This window comes from Micropterus salmoides, unplaced genomic scaffold (genome assembly GCF_014851395.1).
Source record: "Micropterus salmoides isolate LMB-PRFRI ecotype aquatic unplaced genomic scaffold, ASM1485139v1 Ms_hic_scaffold_16, whole genome shotgun sequence".
NCBI lineage: Eukaryota > Metazoa > Chordata > Actinopteri > Centrarchiformes > Centrarchidae > Micropterus > Micropterus salmoides.
The window spans coordinates 33,374,165-33,393,589 of record NW_024040707.1 but is presented as its reverse complement, the minus strand read 5'-3'; the positions used below and the strand labels follow the sequence as shown (position 1 = coordinate 33,393,589).

Below are 19,425 nucleotides of genomic sequence, written 5' to 3'. Positions count from 1 at the left end.
TATAAACTGGTATAGGATTTAACTACATAACAGTATTAGTAGTGTATTATTATTATTAGATTCAGAGTTAACATATAATATACTACACACATTGGCAAGGGCCACCCTTTGCGGTGGGGACAAAAGGGCTCAGATCTAGGGGGTTACGATTCATTTTTAGTTCACGAGATGATGCACAATATTGGGTGCACAGGAACAAGATGAGAAGATAGTTGACACTATTTTGAAGAAATATTCAATTCTAAAATATATGAGTGAGTGGCTCCCCCACAACACTTAATTTCCTGCATTATGGTGATATTTTTTTGCACAAGTTTATGGTGGAAATGGGATTTTGTTTATACTTGTTTTGCACATTTGCACATTTGTTTCTTCTATATTTAAACAGCAGTGCATGTTTTCGTAGTGTGCAAATAAACCTTTCATTTGTCTTCTTACATTTCTTGTTGCTATTTTTCAGAAAGTGGTGGGGACATGTCCCACCTGCGCACACAGATGATAGTTTTAAAAATACTGATACATATTTAGATCAGTCGCAGTTTGCTCAGCCAGGAGGCAGCAGCAGCAGCAGCAGCAGCAGCAGAAGCAGAAGAAGAAGAAGAAGAAGAAGAAGAAGAAGGGTGCGTTCCAGTTGACATCGGAAGTCGGAATTTCCGAGTGTAAAGGTCATAATTTCAATGGGAACGCCCCTTCATTGAACCGCACTTCCAGATCCGAGATGGCTGTCGGGGTATCAACAGTTAGTCAAAGCTGTACTTATACTGTTTATTAGCACTTCTGTGTACTTGTGACTCATAAATGTTCGTACACAAAGTGCTGTCCAACAGCTGTCTGTGGTCGTGTTGCTACAGTGTTTAGTGTGAGTAAATACCGCATAATGCGTTTTCTTAATCAATAGCTAACCTGGCTAGCTGGAAACAAACAGCTCACAGGCCGAGCGAGGTTTTCCGACTTGAACGCCGTCAACTCAGGTGTGACGTCATTCCCAGCTCCGACCTCCGAGGTAAATGGAACGCAGCAGAAGAAGAAGCAGAAGCCGACATGCGCAGTGCGGGCGGCTGTGATGGTGTCAGTGTGAAAAAGTGAACTCACAGTAAAAACCGGTGGAAACACAGTTAAGTCTCTCGGGGAGTTTAAATGGCGAACTCCGGCTGGTCAGAGAAGGTGCTGCAGCTCCTCCGCAGGATGAACAACTTTTACCTGCCAGGTGAGTTTAGTGACGCTGTTCAGGTGGAACCCGCAGTCTGCGCTGTCAAACCACTTCCGCCTTGTCTCCGCAGGTTCCTGCCGCGCGCACTGCCTCAGGTTTGAGGTGGACGGAGCTCAGGTGGGTTGGATTCCTCCTCATGTGGCCCCGCTGCTGACCCGGTACCCGGACGTATTCAGCCCGCCGCGCGGTGGCGCTGTGGCGCTGTGTCCAGGTCTGGACACCTACGGGAGGAGGTCTGAGGCTGTGGACGCGGTCCTGCAGACCCTGAGACAAGAGGACTTCCTCACCTGCCTCAGAGGATGGAGGGATGAGGTGAGACACACAGCTGTAGGACATTATATCAGGACCTGAGGAGAGACCGCATCAGTTATTAGATTATGTATTATAGCCACCAACTGAGGTTTGCACCTGGGCTTTTTGGGGTCTTGATGCTGATCTGTCTTTTGGTCCAATCAGTGCCTCTGTGTTTCCGTACCTACTGACACTGGTCTGGACTGTAAAGTGACCTGACACCTAAAACGACCCCACCTGTAACGTATTGCCGTCTTTCTCTCCTCCAGCAGTACAGCGTGATGCAGAAGTTCTCTGACCCGCCTGTGATGTGGATGGAGAGAGCAGCTACAAGTCAGTGTTCATCTGATAAATAAATAATGTGTGTGTGTGTGTGTGTGTGTGTTTTATTGGAGCTGTTTGAGCTGACCATGGCGCTGCCTGCAGGTCTCTTCGGGGTGAAGCGGTACGGAGTCCATCTCAACGGTTACACAGTTGGTGAAGGCGGGGAGGTCAGCATGTGGCTGGCTCGGCGCTCCAACACTAAGCAGACGTACCCGGGACTGCTGGACAACGTGGTGAGTCCAGCGTCTACACACACAGTGAGGACAGGTGTGAGTTACCTTCCACAGGTCAATGAGGCTGATGTGTGTCTGCAGGCGGCCGGCGGTCTGGCTGCTGGTGTCGGCATCAAACACACTCTGATCAAAGAATGTCAGGAGGAAGCATGTATCCCAGCAGCCATTGCAGAGAGGGCTCATCCTGTCACCACAGTAAGGTGAGTGTCTGGGAGTTTACTCCCTTAGTCCTGAGTGTCTCACACCGTGACGTCTCCTCTCCTTCTGTTACTATAAAACCAGTAAACCGTCAGTGAGCCTCATGAACACTAATTTATTCTGACTCAGTCCCACAAACACCGTCCTGCTGCCCCAAACACTCACTACAGCACCACATGTGGATTCATCCACTGCTGAATTTCCTGGATTTCTGCATGAATTGGTCTTAAATGTGGGCAGTAGATCAGACCTGAACAACAGCCAAGAGGAATTCTGGACTATTCCTCCTTACAAAACCGTTTCAGTTCAGTGATATTCTTGGGCGCACTGGTGTGATCGCTCTCTTGAGGTGGATGGTTTTAGGGCATTTAATGGGATTTAAAAAAAAACAGCCTTGCCCTTAAATAGTCTAAAGGTAAGGTAAATCAGAGTTTCTTCAGGACGCACTGGGACTGGGTGGGAATGCATCACAGCTTTGGTCTATGTGAGGATTCAAGTCCTCTGGGGGGACCACCTCCATGTGCAGCATCCCTCTGATCCTGCAGGAACTTTTATATGAAACAAAGTGAAAGACTTCCATAAAGAACGACTTTTTCCCCAGCTACACTTACGAGGACGAAGAGGGGGTGTTTGCAGAGAGTCAGTTTGTCTTTGATTTGGAACTTCCTCTGGACTTCAAGCCCAAAGTTGGGGACGGGGAGGTGCATGACTTCTACCTGCTGCCCATAGAGGAGGTTCGTATGCTGAGCAGTGACCCTAAAAGATATCAGGAGATATGAGAGGCGTGTTCTGTGATGCTCCGTCCTGCTTTCAGGTGAAAGACCTGATCGCTACTGAAGACTTCAAACCCAACTGTGCCATGGTGGTCCTGGACTTCCTCATCAGACACTCGTTTATTGAGCCAGACACAGGTTTGTAACTCTGCAACATGCTGAAATCATGAATGATGCGATCAGCTGACCATGTGCTTTTCATTTCAGAGCCGCGCTATCAGGACTTTGTGGCCGCACTCCATCAGACGTTATAGAGTCGAGGTGAGGACAAGGCCGCCGATCACCATTGTGCGCTCAGATTTTGCTTTGAGAGAAGTGAGCCTGGCACCTGGAGGCTGAACCAGAGCTGGGGGGGGGGGGCTTGAACAGTGTGGTCCTGTTAGAGATAGACCTCAGACTGTTAAACTGTCCAGTGCTGTCAAGAAGCTGCTCAGAAGAAGCAGGGAGCTCCAGGTGTTCCCTCAACAGTTGCTTTGCAGAGGAAGCCGCCTCCTCTTCTGATCCCATCAGCTTCCTCCACAGCTTTTCAGGTGTCGATCCTCTCCTCACCCGCCCAGGTTCTCCTGTTTGTGTAGTTGATTTCATTTTTCCTGAACTCCCTCAGCTCGTTCGGTATGAAGTCCAGGTTTGAGGTGTCTGTTAGCATGTTGTCATCCACCGTGGTGCTGCTGGCAGGAGGAGCCCAGCTGACTTCTTTCTTTGTCCTTTAGACAAACCCCAATCAAGATGTAGCAAATGTTTTTAGATATTCAAGTCGCAGTGGGCTTTATTTTCCTGCTTTGCCTTCTACCAGTGTGCAAAACCAGAAATCCCTGCCCTGGTTGTTGTTTTTAAAATTTACTCAAAAAAAGTTATTTAAAAGTCATCTATAAGAAAAGTCATCTACAGAAAATTAAACAGTTAGGATATTGAGCATGTTGGTAGCATTAAAACTATCGCAGCTGATGCATAAAAGAAGTTCTTCAGGAATAACTCACTAAATATGCAAATGAATAATTATTAACATAATTAAGTATTAATAGTGTTAATCCTGCAGGTGACTCCAATGAGAGACATTCAGAAACCAGGAGGCTGAGTGCAGACACAACATCTCTGCAGGTCATTCACTTCTTCTAATCTTATTTTGAAATGATTAAATTTTATATTTTGCCAACCTCCATTTACTGTACGTGAAATTATTAAACCTGTTTCAAGGTAACTACTGATTTAAATAGTCCATCTTTCAAACTTTACATTCGGCAGCACAGTTGTTTCCTTTGGTTTATTTGTACAGAGCACTTCACCTGTCAGCTCTGTGATGAAGCGAGTCATTTGATTCTGGCTGCACCGTTCAATAAAGTGAGAATATTTCACCTGACAGATCTGGTATCAGTTTGGCAGCACTGCACAAGTCTGAAATGACCTGAGAGGCATGATTTATAATAAGTGTGTGCAGAGACGAGGCGTGGGAGCAGAGTTTGGTCACTACCAGTTCCAATTTATTTCCATTAGAAGACATTAAAAAAGACGACTGGAGGAATGCGAGGAGACGTCTGCATACAAAAGAATATTCCTCTTACAAATAACCAATCCTTTAGGAGTCGCTTGCATTTCAAAATTTGACATATTTCATCAAAGTGTATTTACCACACTGACCTTTTTGTTTAAAACTGTGTGCAAATAATACAATGTAAGCCAGTAGAATATCACATAGTTAAAATAATATACGGCAGAATACGAAGTGGAAAAAGAGGAGCTGTAGACATCATCGACAACGCCCGGCACACAGCTCCTCTGTACATGTCAAAATAAAAGCTGCTATTTAAATAATGAAAGTGTGTTTACACGGGGGGGGGGGGCTCTATTATAATGTCTCACATGCTTAAATTCAGTATAATGTACAAATTTCCACAGCACTTATTCCATCAGTACAGCTACTTTATTACTTAGCTACAGAGGCTGAAACTCAACCCTTCCTGCAAATGTTTCAAATTAAAAGCCTGCTGGTGACAAGGAAGCTCGTAATTTGACCAGCTGGAAGGCTGCGTTTAAGTGATGGTAGCTGAACAGCAATGATGGAAACGGTGCCGTAGGAATGTGCGTGATCCTGAATTTATCGAGACGAGAGGTGAACATGGAGGAAGTCTGCATCAACAGAAGATTAGAAATAAAGGCCTGTTCCAATTATATATATATATATATATTTATATATATGTATGTCTGGTCCTCTGTGGAGTCAACGTACTAATTTACAGTAACTGTCTCCAGGAGATTACAATTTCATTAACCCTTTAATACCCGACTGGTTACAGTGTGTTTACTGGTTACAGACAGTTTTTCATCAACAAGCTTGTGTAAAACAGATTTGTTGGTCTCATTACCGTCAATGCCAATAATTCTCAATAAGTCTCAGCTTTTTAAATGAGTGAATCAGATACTACAGGTCCATGGAACAGAAAGTTAGGGCGGGCTAGGAGACAGAAAAACGTACAGAACGACAGAAAGAAAAGCACGGTCACGCTGCAAGCCATGTAAGTCTTCGATGCTTAAGGCCAGTTTATACTTGTGTCCAATCTACGCCGGAGCCCAGTGCGCACCTTCACAAAAACGTAACGACACGCTGCAGCAAAGCAGACCGCAGGAACTGGTGTGATTGGTTGGCTTGGTAGCGTCACCCAGGTGGTGCTCTGTGCTACAGACTGTCGCTGTGAAAGAAACGACTGTAAAACGCTGTACACATTTTTTTGAGCACAACAACATTACGCTTTCAGAATTTGATCTGATGTGGAAAGTCCAGAAGAGCCACAGAATTAAATCATTTTACCCCTGTTTAAGTTAGCGGAGGGCTAAACAGGAAGTTCCTAGAACACAGCAACCCCAACACCCGCTAGCGTTTTTGCGGTGTAACTGCAGAGCGACGCAGACACCAACGCACAAGAAATGCTCACAATGGCGTGGCAGCGGCATAGACTGGACACAGAAGTATGAGTTGGCTTTTAGTCAGGCAGGTGTTCTGACCCCCCCGGTCTCTCTCTGTAGCTGGCCTCAGCCATGGAGACCTACCTTTAGTACATACCCTCCCACACTTCCCTTCTCTTCACGTCTAATGAATCCTACAGATTGCAGTATTTTCAGTTGAAAGGACTTAAAAGTACCCCCCCCCCACCCCCCCTTTGGCCTGGTTTGACTTTTCTTCCATAACGCCCCAACACAGAGGAGGGCTGGTTTTCTTGGCCTGGTTTGTTTCCCCCTTCCCTCCCGATCCTGTGTGACCAGACGCTCTATAGCAGAAGGCAGCCGCCCTTCTTGCCTCGTCTCTTGGCCTGCAGCGCCGCCCTGGTGGCCATCTCAAACACCTCACGAACACCGTCCTTCGTCTTGGCTGAGCACTCTAAGTAACCGAAGGCATTGATCCGGTTAGCCATGTCCCTGGCCTCGTCGGACCTCACTGGTTCCTGTTTGGATAAACCAGAATCACAAAGGAAAATCAAACTTTCAGGATGTGAGCATCCTTTTATTGAACAACACAATGAATAAAATCTGAATTTAAGGCCATAAAATATCTTAAATCTGATTTTGACATGTCGTTAAAATTGATTGGATTATGAAGTTAACACTACTTTTATAAAGTTTAACTTCAATCTGGCTTTTAAATGTGTTTTTGGGAAAACGTCCGTATTGATCACGCTGTACCAACTACAAAACTAAACCAACATGGAACCAATAACCACTAATACAAACTGTGCAGCACAGTCAGAACTTATCTGCACACACCCAGCATATTGCAATGTGCTGTGTATGAGTAATAAGTTCATGTCAACTTTATCTAATGTGGGTAAATTCAACGAGATCTGGCTCGGTAACATTTAGTGCTTGGTTGAGGCTGAATTTGAATATGACGCTGCACCTTCTGCAACGCTCAATTTAGGAACTTTGGGTTTAACAGATAAAGACACTAGTCTCATAAAGCTGCCGTAAAGAGCCTGCATCAAAAACCTGCCATCACCCACTATTGGTGTATATTCAAATAGGGGAGCAACAAATAATCAGCGTAGTTGGCAACAAATTTAATAATTGTTTCATGATGTCATCAGGCCGTTGCGACAGTAAATGGAGTGAAGTGATGTGAACAGTAAAGTTACTAAAACACCACAACATCAGCGGTGGTATTAACACCATGACAAGCTAAAACCTCTAAAGTGTGGGAGCATTTGACTCTTCACTCAGGCAAAAAGCTTGTGATTTGCAGCAAAGCCACGTCAGTTATGCCGGAGCATCTAAAGAGGAGGCACATAACATCGGCTCACTGGATGGTGAAGACTCATCTCAGTAAACTAGTTTTCTAGCTAGCTATCTTAAATTTACAAGCCATGTTACTTCACGTTATGAGCTATAACATTTTCTATACATTTTTTCCTTGGTCAATGGAATTGTTAATGGCATTGAGAGTAACCTAGCAAATAATTATTACACACAACGATCCTGTTCACTTTCCAGAAGTTCCCCAACTTTACAATCATAAACGATGCATCGCTCATGGCGACGTTTTCAGCTGGAGAACATGTTGCTGTCATAGGTTGCTGCCGAGGGTGCAAGATTAGAGAACACTGGACAATGTGTTAGTTACCTTCTAAAGAGTTCTCCTGTCTATGCATGAGGTAGCGGCTAATCCGCCCCAGACTCCCTTAAAAGAAAAATCACAGTTTTGTGACTTGTTGAGTTAGGGAAATCTATATAAACTTTGTGAAACGCTGTCTACTACAAAATCGTTATTATTGGACTCTGGTAAATCCGGTAAATGTAATGCATGATGTTATTCCTGTCTTTGTATGAATATAGTGTCAGTTTGTCCCTGTGTGTTGCAGTACCAGTGCGTAAGGTGTTCCATCACTAGCCAGCAGACCAGCTGCTCAGATCAGTGCTCGGCTCGCACAGCGCTGCGCACACAGTTATTTCTTACTCTATATACCTGTTTAGTCCATGAAAGGACTGGATTTCAGTGGAACTTTCGGTTGCTGCAGCAGAAACGTTCATTAAAAGATTTATTTTTGAAAGCAGTATTCATTAGTTTGCCTTGACTGTTAATTAGCACACATTCCTAAAACAACCTCAAGTTTAGTTTAAAAGCTGACAGCTAAAGAGGCATTGTGTTATTTTGCGATTCCGTTTCAACAATCGATAGAACACTCGACTATCAAAATAGACGTTAGTTGCAGCCCTATATTCAAATCAGGAGCACCACCGCTGAGCGACCTCCGGACAGTAAGAGTTAAAGAATAGAGCAATCAAGAAAAGAGAATTGTAAGGAGACAGAAGAAGAACAGCACAGGAAGTGCATGTTAGAGGTTAGAGGTTAGAAGTGTTATCAGAGGAGGAGCTTCTTCCAGCATCGTGGTGTCACAGATGAGAACATGGTAGCTAAACATCAGTCATATAAAAGCAACTGCTCATGTGAGCCGTTTCTAACCGTGTTCCCTGATTCATTAAACCTTCAGGTGTGGAAAGACGTGTCACATCACGCAATAAATGACTTTACTTTGCAAGTAATTGTGGCACTCCAATTTTCCATCATATCCTTGTATGGACATGGAATAGGTCTTAAAAAGTCTTAAATTAAACTAGTTCAAACCTGCAGAAACGTAACTGAGCACACACATTTTATTTACATATTTAATTTCTAAATTGATAAACTGATAATGAACATGTGTTTAGCGTGGTGGGGTTTGCCAGCTGACTGAGCTCCACCCACCTGCTTCATCTTGGCCAGCTCTCTGCGTGTGTGCTCATCGTTCCTCAGGTCCTTCTTGTTTCCCACCAGAATGATCGGCACGTTGGGACAGAAGTGCTTGACCTCGGGAGTCCACTTCTCTGGAATATTCTCTGTATCGGGAGTAAGGATGACACATTGAACACGGCAGACGCAAACAGAGGGTTTGTCAAAAACAACAACAGCAGCAGAGGGCAAAGCTCACCCAGACTGTCAGGGCTGTCGATGGAGAAGCACATGAGGATGACGTCGGTGTCTGGGTAGGAGAGAGGCCTCAGCCGGTCGTAGTCCTCCTGACCCGCTGTGTCCCACAGAGCCAGTTCCACCTACAGCAGGACCACATGAACAGATCAGTACTAGGGCTGCAACAATTAGTCGATTGTAGTCGATCATAAAAATTCAACACCGTGAAATTTCATTGTTGATGGATCGTTACAAAGATGCCATTTAAGGGAGAGATAGCAATCTTCTTATTAAGAACATTTCTGGTTGTTCATTTCTAACTGCAATGCACTAAAAGGAATGCTGGGGGCAGTATCACTTCCACTGTCTGCCATGACTGCTTGACTGTAAGACTACTCATGAAGAAGAAGCACTGATACGAGAAGTAACGGAGTAACAGAGAAAGAGGCTAACAGCAGAACAGTTTTTGTTTTTACAAGTATTGTACGCTATTCCATCACTAAATGCACTTTTGAGAGGTTTTGAGTTGAGAAATCAACTGTGTAGAACTTGAAGATTGGCAGTTTTATGAATGAGTTGATGGCGAATCCAAAATGTGCTCAACATTTTCGGTGTTGAGAAGCTCCACAAGCACCAGCGAGGTTAGCACAGTGGCAGATGGCTGGTGCCAGTCACGCCCACAGAGCGCCCTGGTCCCAGTTACACAAACCACTGCAGCAGCAACGACAAAGGAAAGGCTGCAACTGTAAGATAGTTTCTATGTTCGTACCTCTGTTATTCTGTCTTGACAATCTGAGTAATGGTTTAGCATTTTAAAGTAAATCAAAAAACATCTGGCTTGTGATGTAGCCTACAGAACATTCTCCACTTATAAAACTTATAAGCACTTTGGAAAAATAAAGTACAGAAGTACTACAAAAGGGGGCTGTTGCTTTATTATTCTAAACAGACATTACATTCTTAGTGTATCATTTTGGTTATAGTACTTACTTTTAATGTACTTTTATTTTATATAGTTTCAAAGCAAAAATCTTTGTTAAAAATTTTAAAGTTTTAAAGTTAAACCTTACTTGGCAATAAATCAGACTGTGAGCTTATGATTTTGGCTGATAAAGCCTGGCTGTTATGATTGATGTTGATGCTAGTTAGTCATTAGTTGCAGCCCTAATCAGTAGATCTTTATTCAGCTCAGAGGCAGCAGAGAGAGGTCGATTCTAACATTATGAGAGGGGGGCAAGTCACAACAGACATCCCCGATCAGCATTAAGAAGCTCACAGATCATGCAGATGTGTGTGGGCTACATCTGTGGATGCGGATGGGACCCTGCACGAGAAACGTTAGTGTGAATGATTAGGATGTATCAAAACTATACAAAGAACTATGATTATCTGAAACTAAGCAGCAGTGTTGAAGCTTCTCACTGTTCTGTGATATATTCTGTTCCTGTTTTGCTTTGAAGTAGTAGTTAAATATTATTTAGTTACTTTGAGAGCTTATTATGGATTTTATGTGAACCTGTAAACATGACTGTACTCGTTTTTTGGGGTTTGTGGGTTCAGCACGTGAAAGAGGGCAGCTGCAGTTACAGCTCCGCCTCGACTCATGGAAAAGAAAGAGAGTAATAAATTTCTACGAAACAGTGTGCAACCATCAAACTTTTCAATCTAAAAGGAGGAAACACTTTTTAAATTAGCGAAGCACCTCAGACAGACTGAGTGGGTTTCAGCTCATGTTATATTAACAGCATATCCAAAGTGTTCTCCCTGTTAAATCCTTCTCCTGAAGTATGTTTTTTGTTTTGTCTGCTGCGTCACCTGGCCAACTGTTTGTGTGTTTATAACGGCTTAACGCTAAAGGTTACACTGTTTATAGCTCGTAATAGTGGACTGTCGCCCTTACTGCTCAGTCTGTGTCATCTTTTATCAACACATAACGTTTTAAAAACATATTTCCGGACTAATGGTCCATCACTATGTCTTTTTTTTTTTCACGTATTGATCTAGTTGTGACATCCCTAGTGCTTATTAATACTTTTGTTTTAAAGGTTCCTGGGCAGCTTGGGGAAGGACATTGTTGTCAGGTAAAGCAGAGGCGGGCACCGGGACAGGTTCATGGCTTATTACTTGTGTAATTTCACAAACTAAAAAATAAAGTAAAAACAACCTCAAAATCAAACAGGGAAGGTTTATTGTAGTTGTTTTACCAGAGCAAGAGAGGCTGTTTCTAAAATGGAAATAAACCTCATAAATCTTTCCTGGATAATAGACAAATTTTTCCCTGCGTAAGATTTGCTCCAGAGGAGCCTCAATGGCCGTTTGAGTTTTTCCTTTTAATTTATTTCAAGAATAAATCAGCATTAAAAAACAGTGTTTAGGTTCCACAAAAAGAAAATACAACAAAAGCTGACCAGAGACGATGTAAACACTCGTCAGTGACCAGCAGGTGTTCATATGGAAGGTGAGGATCATGTTGTACTAAAGGAACAGTTTGAAAAATACATTTCTCCTCTTTCTTTCTGATGGTTACATGTTCAGGTGTCACTCCACAGGTAACGTATCCAGGTACAGATCACAGGTGGAGATGGGGCGAGGGAGTCACTTAGAGACCGAGTCGCCTTTTTTACTCCCTGACATCTACATCAGTCTGAGGCTCTGAAACTCTATGGTTCAGAGCCTCAGATTGATATTTCTCACTGTAACAAACAGCTTACCTGTTTACCATCCACCTCGATGTCTGCCACATAGTTTTCAAACACTGTGGGCACATAAACCTCGGGGAACTGATCCTTGCTGAATACTATGAGGAGGCAGGTCTTTCCACAGGCTCCATCACCAACTATCACCAGTTTCTTTCTGATTGCAGCCATCTGAAAGAAAGACAACAGAGTAAGGATCAGGGATGTTTGCAGCAGGTTCAAACATTTAAATTTTTTTAGGACAGTTTTCATCATGAGAAACAAACTATTGACCCACAAAGTCTGAACAGGCTCAACAGGAAGTGCTGGGGTGCGTTCAGTGAAGACATATTTTGCAGCGAACCAACGGCACTGTGAACACATGCTCACTAATCACATGATGCTCCTAAAATCTTGCTTAGTACGGCTGCAATGTTTCGTCACAGTTTATTTTTAGAAAAGTTGGGCAACCAATTAATGTAAAGTACAAGTTCCCAGCTCTGCTCTTTGGTAACAGCAGCACTGCTGCTAACATCCTGTCTTCTCAGGTGGTCTAACCAGGTTTTCAGACCATCCACTGCCCTGCATCGGGAACACAGCATACGGGGCTGCGCTGGTCAGGCCGTGTCGCTAACATGACCAGCAAGGTGATGAGACAGGATCCAGGAACGCCAGTCTGAGTTATGGATCCATGTGTTTGTAGGTTTATCAGACATATTACACTGTTCATGTTACAGCAGTAATCTACCAACTAGGGCTGCAACTACCTATTATTTTCATAGTCAACTAATCTGTTGATTATTTTTTTGATTAATCAATTAGTTGTTTGGTCTGTAAAATGTCAGAAAAACATGTTAATCAGTGTTTCCTAATGACGTCCTGAAACATCTCGTTTTGTCCACATCCCAAAGATGTTCAGTTTAATGTCATAAAAGAGGAAAAAATAGAACATATTCACATTTAAGAAGCTTCAATCAGAGAATTTCTCTGACTCAAACCGATTAATTGATTATCAAAATGGCTTGCGATTAATTTAATAGTCTACCAGGCATGTTCGCTTACATGTACATGAACCAATGGTTTGCTGACTGACGGCAAATTTGAGCCAGCTTAAACCACCTCCTGGACTTCTTGGAGGTCCCAGCTGACACGAGTGACGGGGCTGCGATATTCCACGCAGTATGGTTGTTGGTTTGAACACAGCGTGAAACTCAAAGTAAAGCCCGGGCGACTGTACCTCCACTACTTCTTCTGTCTCACGTATATGATGCTTTCGCCATCAATAGTGTTTCTGATGACCTCCAACTACCCAGCTGGTGCATGTTGCACTTTACACAAGAGGTAAACGTGACCTACTTGTGTCACTAGAGGAAGTCACCAAATTCATTCACCCTCTTAGAAAAAGTGAGGGTGTGAGCACGCTTCATGGCCATCCATAAGATATTTGTCAAATTATTTCACTGTAGACCAAAAGCTGATCGATTTCAAATAAATATCTAATTGCGATTATTTTGACTGATATTGCAATTGCCAAACGGGTTCTGTACCTAACAAATTTGTTGTCTTAAGTCTGTAGAATATGATGTAAAGGCCAGGACGTCTCTGCAGCACGGATATATTTAATTTGAAATGATATTTAGACACACATTTGGCCTTTAACAAATAATAATAACAATATTGCATATTGCATTGTGGCACAAAAAACATCCACATAACAAACATGTCCAAACCTTCCCCAGAGCAGGTCTCACTATAAACAACACAAAAACAGCAAAGACAGGGAGAGGCTTTCCCCTGTCCAGGTTAGACTGCTGCTTACACTAAATCTAATAAACAAAACACATGACAATAAATCACAGTATAACGTGATAACTAGCACACACGTTATTCCTTATAAATGTAAATAAACGTGATATCTTGGATAAAAATATCCTTTGTATCTTAAAACGCTGATAAAAACTAATAATCTCACCTGAAGCTTCAATTTTGTACCTAAATAAAATCCAAATATAAATGTTTAGTGGGAGGACCTGCTACTAATTCACATTCAGATTACCTGTTATAGAAACACCACCTTTGTGAGCTGTATAAACTGTGTTAACGGTGGTTTTAGTGATAAAGAACAGTACCGGGGCGTTTGAGCTCCTTAGCTAACATTTTTAGCATTTGGTAAGTTTACGTTGCATTATAACTTCACTTCCTCCCTGCTGTTTACCCCTGATGTAAACGGTTGTTGTATCTGTCAACCGAACCTCTGCTGAATCCCTTCACCTTACAGATAACCTGCCGTCCTAATGTTCCCTCAGTTTATATTAATACTCTTTTATTCGGAGTAGCAGCTAACTTCCAGCTAGCAGCAGTTTCCATTTCATCTAAGGAGGCTAACTGTTAGCTTGCTAACTTTGCTTAGTTTTTCGGCCTCTTGTCAAGCCGGAACATTTAACATTTTGAGACCGAAATTCATCGTTTGATTCTAGCAGCTACGCCGACACACGAAGCAAATAAACAGAGATATATTCTGAGTTATTATTTAAACGTAACTTTACCGTTTTATCAAAGATACTCGCCTTTCTTTAGTTTTCCTGTCGGACCTAACAGCCCCGCCTCCGACAAAACCACGACGCTTGCGCCCGCCTACACGATATACTTTCAGCCAATGGGACACGGCGAAATCCTGAGTTACGGGTCTGTTAGCCAACCGATATCGTACATATCGCCTGTTCTACCAGACAGAAGACGTGAGCGCTGTTGGCCCTGGGTGCAGCCTCACAGGGAGGTGTCCTTGTTCCTGTTAGAAAACAACCCTTTACATTTACTCATCTGGCAGACGCCTTAATCCAAAGCGACTTTCATTTGCGGAACAACAATAGATACTAGTAAGAGCTAATAGCACGAATGGCATCTATGGGTTAAATACCTTTACGTCTTCTTCCTTATTTTATATTCTCGGTGAACATACTATATTAAAGGCATGTGTGTTGCTGACTCTGTTCCTAAAGAATACACTTAAAATTCAAATAAATGTGATTTATAAAAGATTAAGATTATTAAAGATTTTAAGTATATTAAGTGGTGCTCTCTAACAGCAGGTACATATTCATTATAGTCATTATAGTCAAAGAACTGCAATATGCTCCGTTAATTTCAAACCAATTGTAGAATAAGAAAGAAATAATATATATATAAGCTAGGGCTCAGCAATAAAACAATAATGAAAATTAGGCTACAATGTTCCTCAATAACAAAATATTAATAAATGTTTGATTTAATTAATTTGAATCACAAACAAATCAGCACTTAATTTCTCTATTAAGATATTTATTTTTGTTGAGGAAAAGGGACTGAAAAAGATTTTGATTAATTTTACTCGTGCATATTTGTTTGTATCATAATAGTTCTGAATGTTATGTCTCAGTTTTGTGAAGTGATCCACTGGTTGGCATCAAGTGTTCTGACCATAAAAAAAAGTTTAAAACCATATTAACCATCTGGTTTCTTCAACTTTCACTCAGGAGCAAAAATCAGCCTTTAAACCTGAAAGAAATAATGATATGACATTTGTTATCATGATAACATTTTTGGCCATATATCGCCCAGCGCTAATGCAGGCCTAATGGTTGTGAAGAGATGTGAAGTGTAAAGGGGTTTACTTTAGCGTCACCCTATTACATACCACATTTAAATACTACAATTTGGTATTACATTTCCATAAAGTTTGAAGACTTGCAAGAGACAGATTTTAAAAACAACGCTCAAACTAGAAGCAGCAGAGGCTGAGATATTCAACTTTTAAAGTCATGCTTAAATAAACTGGATCCTACACCTCCCATGATGCACCAGCATCTCTTCATTAGAGCCTCTCTGCCTGTGTTCAAACACGTCTTCAGAAACTCCATGACAGATGTTTGTAACACAGGCTTTCTGCCAAAACATCTGTAATCTCCAAGTCCAAGCTGAGAAACCCTCAGAAAGCCATCGGGGTTATTTTATCATGGAGGACGCTGCTCCAGAGCCTCGTCCTCACAGGGAGGAGGCCATGTTTGGTGCTATCGGGCCTGTGCAAAGACCAAAAACATTTGCTCCCTGACTGTGCTGCTTTTAACACACATACACTATTTTGCCAAAAGTATTAGGACACCCCTCCAAATCATTGAATTTAGGTGTTCCAATAATTTCCATGGCCACAGGTGTATAAAATCAAGAACTTAGGCATGCTGACTGCTTCTACAAACATTTGTGAAAGAATGGGTCGCTCTCAGGAGCTCAGTGAATTCAAGCATGGTACCGTGATAGGTTGCCATCTGTGCAATAAGTCTGTTCGTGAAATTTCCTCACTACTAAATATTCCAACTGTTAGTGGTATTATAACAGTTAGTGGTATATAAAGTGGAAGCAATTGGGAACAACAGAAACTCAGCCACAAAGTGGTAGGGCACATAAAAAAATGGCCAAGCAGCTGCATCCAAGCCTTACATCACCATGTGTAATGCAAAGCGTCAGATGCAGTGGTGGAAAGCACGCCGCCCCTGGACACTAGAGCAGTGGAGACGTGTTCTCTGGAGTGAAGAATTGCCAGTAGAACGGTACTTCCCTGACTGCATTATGCCAAGTACAACGTTTAGTGGAGGGGGGATTGTGGTGTGGGATTGTTTTTCAGAGGTTGTGCTTGGCCTCTTAGTTCCAGTGAAAGGAACTGTTAATGCTTCAGCATACCAAGACATTTTGGGCAATTTCATGCTCCCAACTTTGTGGAAACAGTTTGGGGATGGCCCCTTCCTGTTCCAACATGACTGCGCACCAGTGCACAAAGCAAGGTCCATAAAGATAGGGATGAGCGAGTTTGGTGTGGAATCCTGACCTCAACCCGATAGAACACCTTTGGGATGAATTAGACCAGGCCTTCCTCCAACATCTGTGCCTGACCTCACAAATGCACTTCTAGAGGAATGGTCAAGAATTCCCATAAACACACTCCTAAACCTTGTGGACAGCCTTCCCAGAAGAGTTGAAGCTGTTGTAGCTGCAGAGGGTGGGCTGATTCCATATTAAACTCTACAGATTACGAATGGGATGTCATTAACCTTCATGTGCATGTACAGGCAAGCGACCCTAAACTTTTGGCAATACAGTGTATAGTCGATATCAATCTTCTCATTGAGAAAGACAATATGTGATTGTCTTATAAATCATTAAATGTTTCTTCACGCGAGAGGAAATGCATTCGACATGTTTATCAGACGCTCAAGTGACTGACAAAGTGTTAATTAACAGTGACCTCTGGCACATTCCTTGATACCTGCAGGGTTGATGGTGAATGTTTATTATTTATTTTTCTACCTTAGTGTGTGTAAATGATATCATGACCCACAAACAGCAATGAATATTAAGGTTTCTGCAGTGTCTTGTTAACTTATCTTCTAATAATACATACTGTAATGTACACGCTGTACCTTGAAGTGATCAGTGATTTAAGATTCGGGAGTCATTATTTCGAACCATCTCTAACATCTCTGGTGTAATGTTGCACTATTATAATTTACATATCTAAGAATGGCAAAGCATTGCTTTATGGACACTTTCATTCCACTGTTTCTGAGGTAGTTATATTGTGCAGAAATGTCACACTCAATAGTCAGACACTCAAATGAAATGAAGGGAAATAAATTAGAACAGGGAGTCATTTTGGACTCACACCAAGAAATTACGACTTGGCCTTTTAACAGTTTTTAAACTCGACTAATGAATAATGAGCAACCAGGGGCTGCAAACACACCTGTAATCTTAACTGATAGAGGTTTAAGGATGCTGTACTGAAGACTGTGGAGACTGGGAGGAAGCGGCCTGGGAGGAAGCTGCCTGGGAGGCTGCGTTCAGGGCAAACAATGCAACGTACATGGGCGTAATTTCACTTCCCCTTTGTAATATTGGATCTGATCAATTTACTTCCCTTCAAAATACACCTTTTATTTCACTGTCTTAGACCTGCTGGCATAACTGCTCCAGGAACGTCAGACGGTCCAGTACTCTGGTTTATACTTTGGTCAGACTGAAGTATCTCACTATTGGATAGATTGCAATGACATTTGTTCTGACATTCATGGCCCCAGAGGATGAATCTTGCTGACTTTAGTAATCCCCTGACCTTTCTTCTAGCGCCACCAGCAGGTCAACTTGTGTATATAACTTAACTCTTAGGTTTATGACCAAATACCTGATAAACCGATCACATTCTCACTAGGGCTGCAACTAAAGATTATTTTCATTGCCAATTATTATTGTGATTAATCAATTAGTTTGGTCTGTAAAACATCTGAAAATGGTGCAAAATGTTGATCAGAGTTTCCCAGAGTACAAGATGGCGTCCTCAAACATCTTGTTTTGTCCACAAAAAGATATTCAGTTAAACGTCACAGAGGGGAAAATAAAATATTCACATTTAAGAAGCTGAAATCAGAGAATTTTAGCTTACTTTCTTAAAAACTCAAACTCAAAATTATTAATCGATAATGAGTTGTAGTGTGTGTGTGTGTGTGTGTGTGTGTGTGATGATTTACTTTTACTTTTGTCATAAATCCACAACATGTATTCTGCTCCTTCCCTCCCCAATATAGTTTGTTGTTCATGAAGACCTAAAGTCACTTCATGTTCACGTTTAAGAAGCTGGAATTTTATTTTAACCAATTAATGACCAATTAATCGATTATCCAAATTGGCAATTAATTTAATAGTTGAACATGGTAAACATGACACCTGCTTAACATCAGCATGTTAGCATTTAGCTCACAGCCACCTGTCTTGTAAAGTACTGTAGAGCAGTAAATATATTTTAACTGGTGTTAAATTAAGGATAAATTAAGCACAGACTAACTGGTGGAGTAAAACTAAATATCGCAGTGATTAACTTTAGCGGTAGAATAAAACACATTTATTTTACCATACTGTTTGCAGTATTTGTTTTTAAACTTTGTTCATTGTGTTTTGCCATGATAATGTAGATACACAAAGGTGGAATAAAAATAGGCACTTGTATAATAAACATACTATTTAGAAAACCAAAACCCTTGAGAGCAAGTTAGTTAAAATTGTCAAAATTAACAATGGTATACAGATTTTAAATAATATGCATGTAAAGACAATAAAAAATATAGCTGCGAGCGGCATTGATCAGGATCCAAACAAGTTGCAAAAAATGCAACATTTCTTCAGAGGAGAAGAACAGATACAGATGACTTGAGAGATTAAAGTGATGAAAGAATTTGGACTTTGAGATAATTGGGGAAACTTTTACAGCATTGCCTTGAGATCAGAGAGTGTCATCATATGTACCTGACTACTGGGTGAAATGTTCAACCCACCAGCACCATTTTATGATTCCAAGGTTTAAAGTTTAATTCGCACAAACACTTTTAAGCAGAGAAAAATGAGAACAATTTGCTAGGGATCCAAATAAAATAGAGAACCTAGACTCAGTATGATCTGACTTGGTCACCTGGTGATTTGAACCCTGGCACTTCAGATCTCCAGTAGGTGACTTACTGACAGAGCTATTGGTGAGAGGTTACTTCCGTATAGCTTCTGACATCACATGTGCCAGATCTGGATAGTTTTGTCAGTTTAAATTTAAAATGCCTACAACATCCAAGATGTTGGTGAGAAAATCCTGAAAAAAATCACACATCATTCTGTTGGTTTTGGGTGTGTTGTCAATTATTTTGGCGGCATTTGATCCAAAACTGAGCAAAAAGAAAATGTTGTGCATACTGTATAAGTTATAGCAAGTTACTGAAGTTCA

The 19,425-nt window shown here is 41.7% G+C and overlaps 2 protein-coding genes across 7 annotated transcripts; one reads left to right on the top strand and one right to left on the bottom strand.

The window, feature by feature from the left end:
• The first annotated feature begins 621 nt into the window (after positions 1–621).
• tpk2 (thiamin pyrophosphokinase 2) lies at positions 622–4,386 on the top strand. Of its 5 annotated transcripts, none has more exons than XM_038721628.1 (8): positions 622–1,207; positions 1,281–1,522; positions 1,771–1,834; positions 1,928–2,258; positions 2,858–2,990; positions 3,071–3,167; positions 3,237–3,290; positions 4,066–4,386. In XM_038721628.1, exons 1-7 carry the CDS (start codon positions 1,138–1,140, stop codon positions 3,281–3,283), a joined length of 984 nt encoding a protein of 327 aa, XP_038577556.1. In that variant the 5' UTR covers positions 622–1,137; the 3' UTR covers positions 3,284–3,290; positions 4,066–4,386. The 5 variants fall into 5 exon arrangements, with proteins under 5 accessions (XP_038577556.1, XP_038577555.1, XP_038577559.1 ...); XM_038721630.1 differs by having other exon boundaries at positions 628–1,207; positions 1,774–1,834; positions 1,928–2,058; positions 2,140–2,258; positions 3,237–4,386; XM_038721629.1 differs by having other exon boundaries at positions 631–1,207; positions 1,928–2,058; positions 2,140–2,258; positions 3,237–4,386.
• A 99-nt stretch (positions 4,387–4,485) lies between these two features.
• LOC119904984 (rho-related GTP-binding protein RhoA-C) lies at positions 4,486–14,291 on the bottom strand. Of its 2 annotated transcripts, none has more exons than XM_038721639.1 (5): positions 14,201–14,291; positions 11,670–11,825; positions 8,981–9,101; positions 8,758–8,888; positions 4,486–6,463 (listed from the first exon to the last, which is right to left on the bottom strand). In XM_038721639.1, the coding sequence occupies exons 2-5, from the start codon at positions 11,823–11,825 to the stop codon at positions 6,290–6,292; spliced, it is 582 nt and encodes a 193-aa protein (XP_038577567.1). In that variant the 5' UTR covers positions 14,201–14,291; the 3' UTR covers positions 4,486–6,289. The 2 variants fall into 2 exon arrangements, with proteins under 2 accessions (XP_038577567.1, XP_038577568.1); XM_038721640.1 differs by having other exon boundaries at positions 14,180–14,272.
• Positions 14,292–19,425: the final 5,134 nt, after the last annotated feature.

Coding starts and splice junctions, on each gene's coding strand:
- tpk2 (XM_038721628.1), top strand. CDS start 1,138: ATGGCGAACTCCGGCTGGTCAGAGAAGGTGCTGCAGCTCCTCCGCAGG. Junction 1,835..1,927: donor GATGGAGAGAGCAGCTACAA/GTCAGTGTTCAT, acceptor CGCTGCCTGCAG/GTCTCTTCGGGGTGAAGCGG. Junction 3,168..3,236: donor GTTTATTGAGCCAGACACAG/GTTTGTAACTCT, acceptor TTTTCATTTCAG/AGCCGCGCTATCAGGACTTT.
- LOC119904984 (XM_038721639.1), bottom strand. CDS start 11,825: ATGGCTGCAATCAGAAAGAAACTGGTGATAGTTGGTGATGGAGCCTGT. Junction 9,102..11,669: donor TCGAGGTGGATGGTAAACAG/GTAAGCTGTTTG, acceptor GTCCTGCTGTAG/GTGGAACTGGCTCTGTGGGA. Junction 6,464..8,757: donor AGCTGGCCAAGATGAAGCAG/GTGGGTGGAGCT, acceptor TTATCCAAACAG/GAACCAGTGAGGTCCGACGA.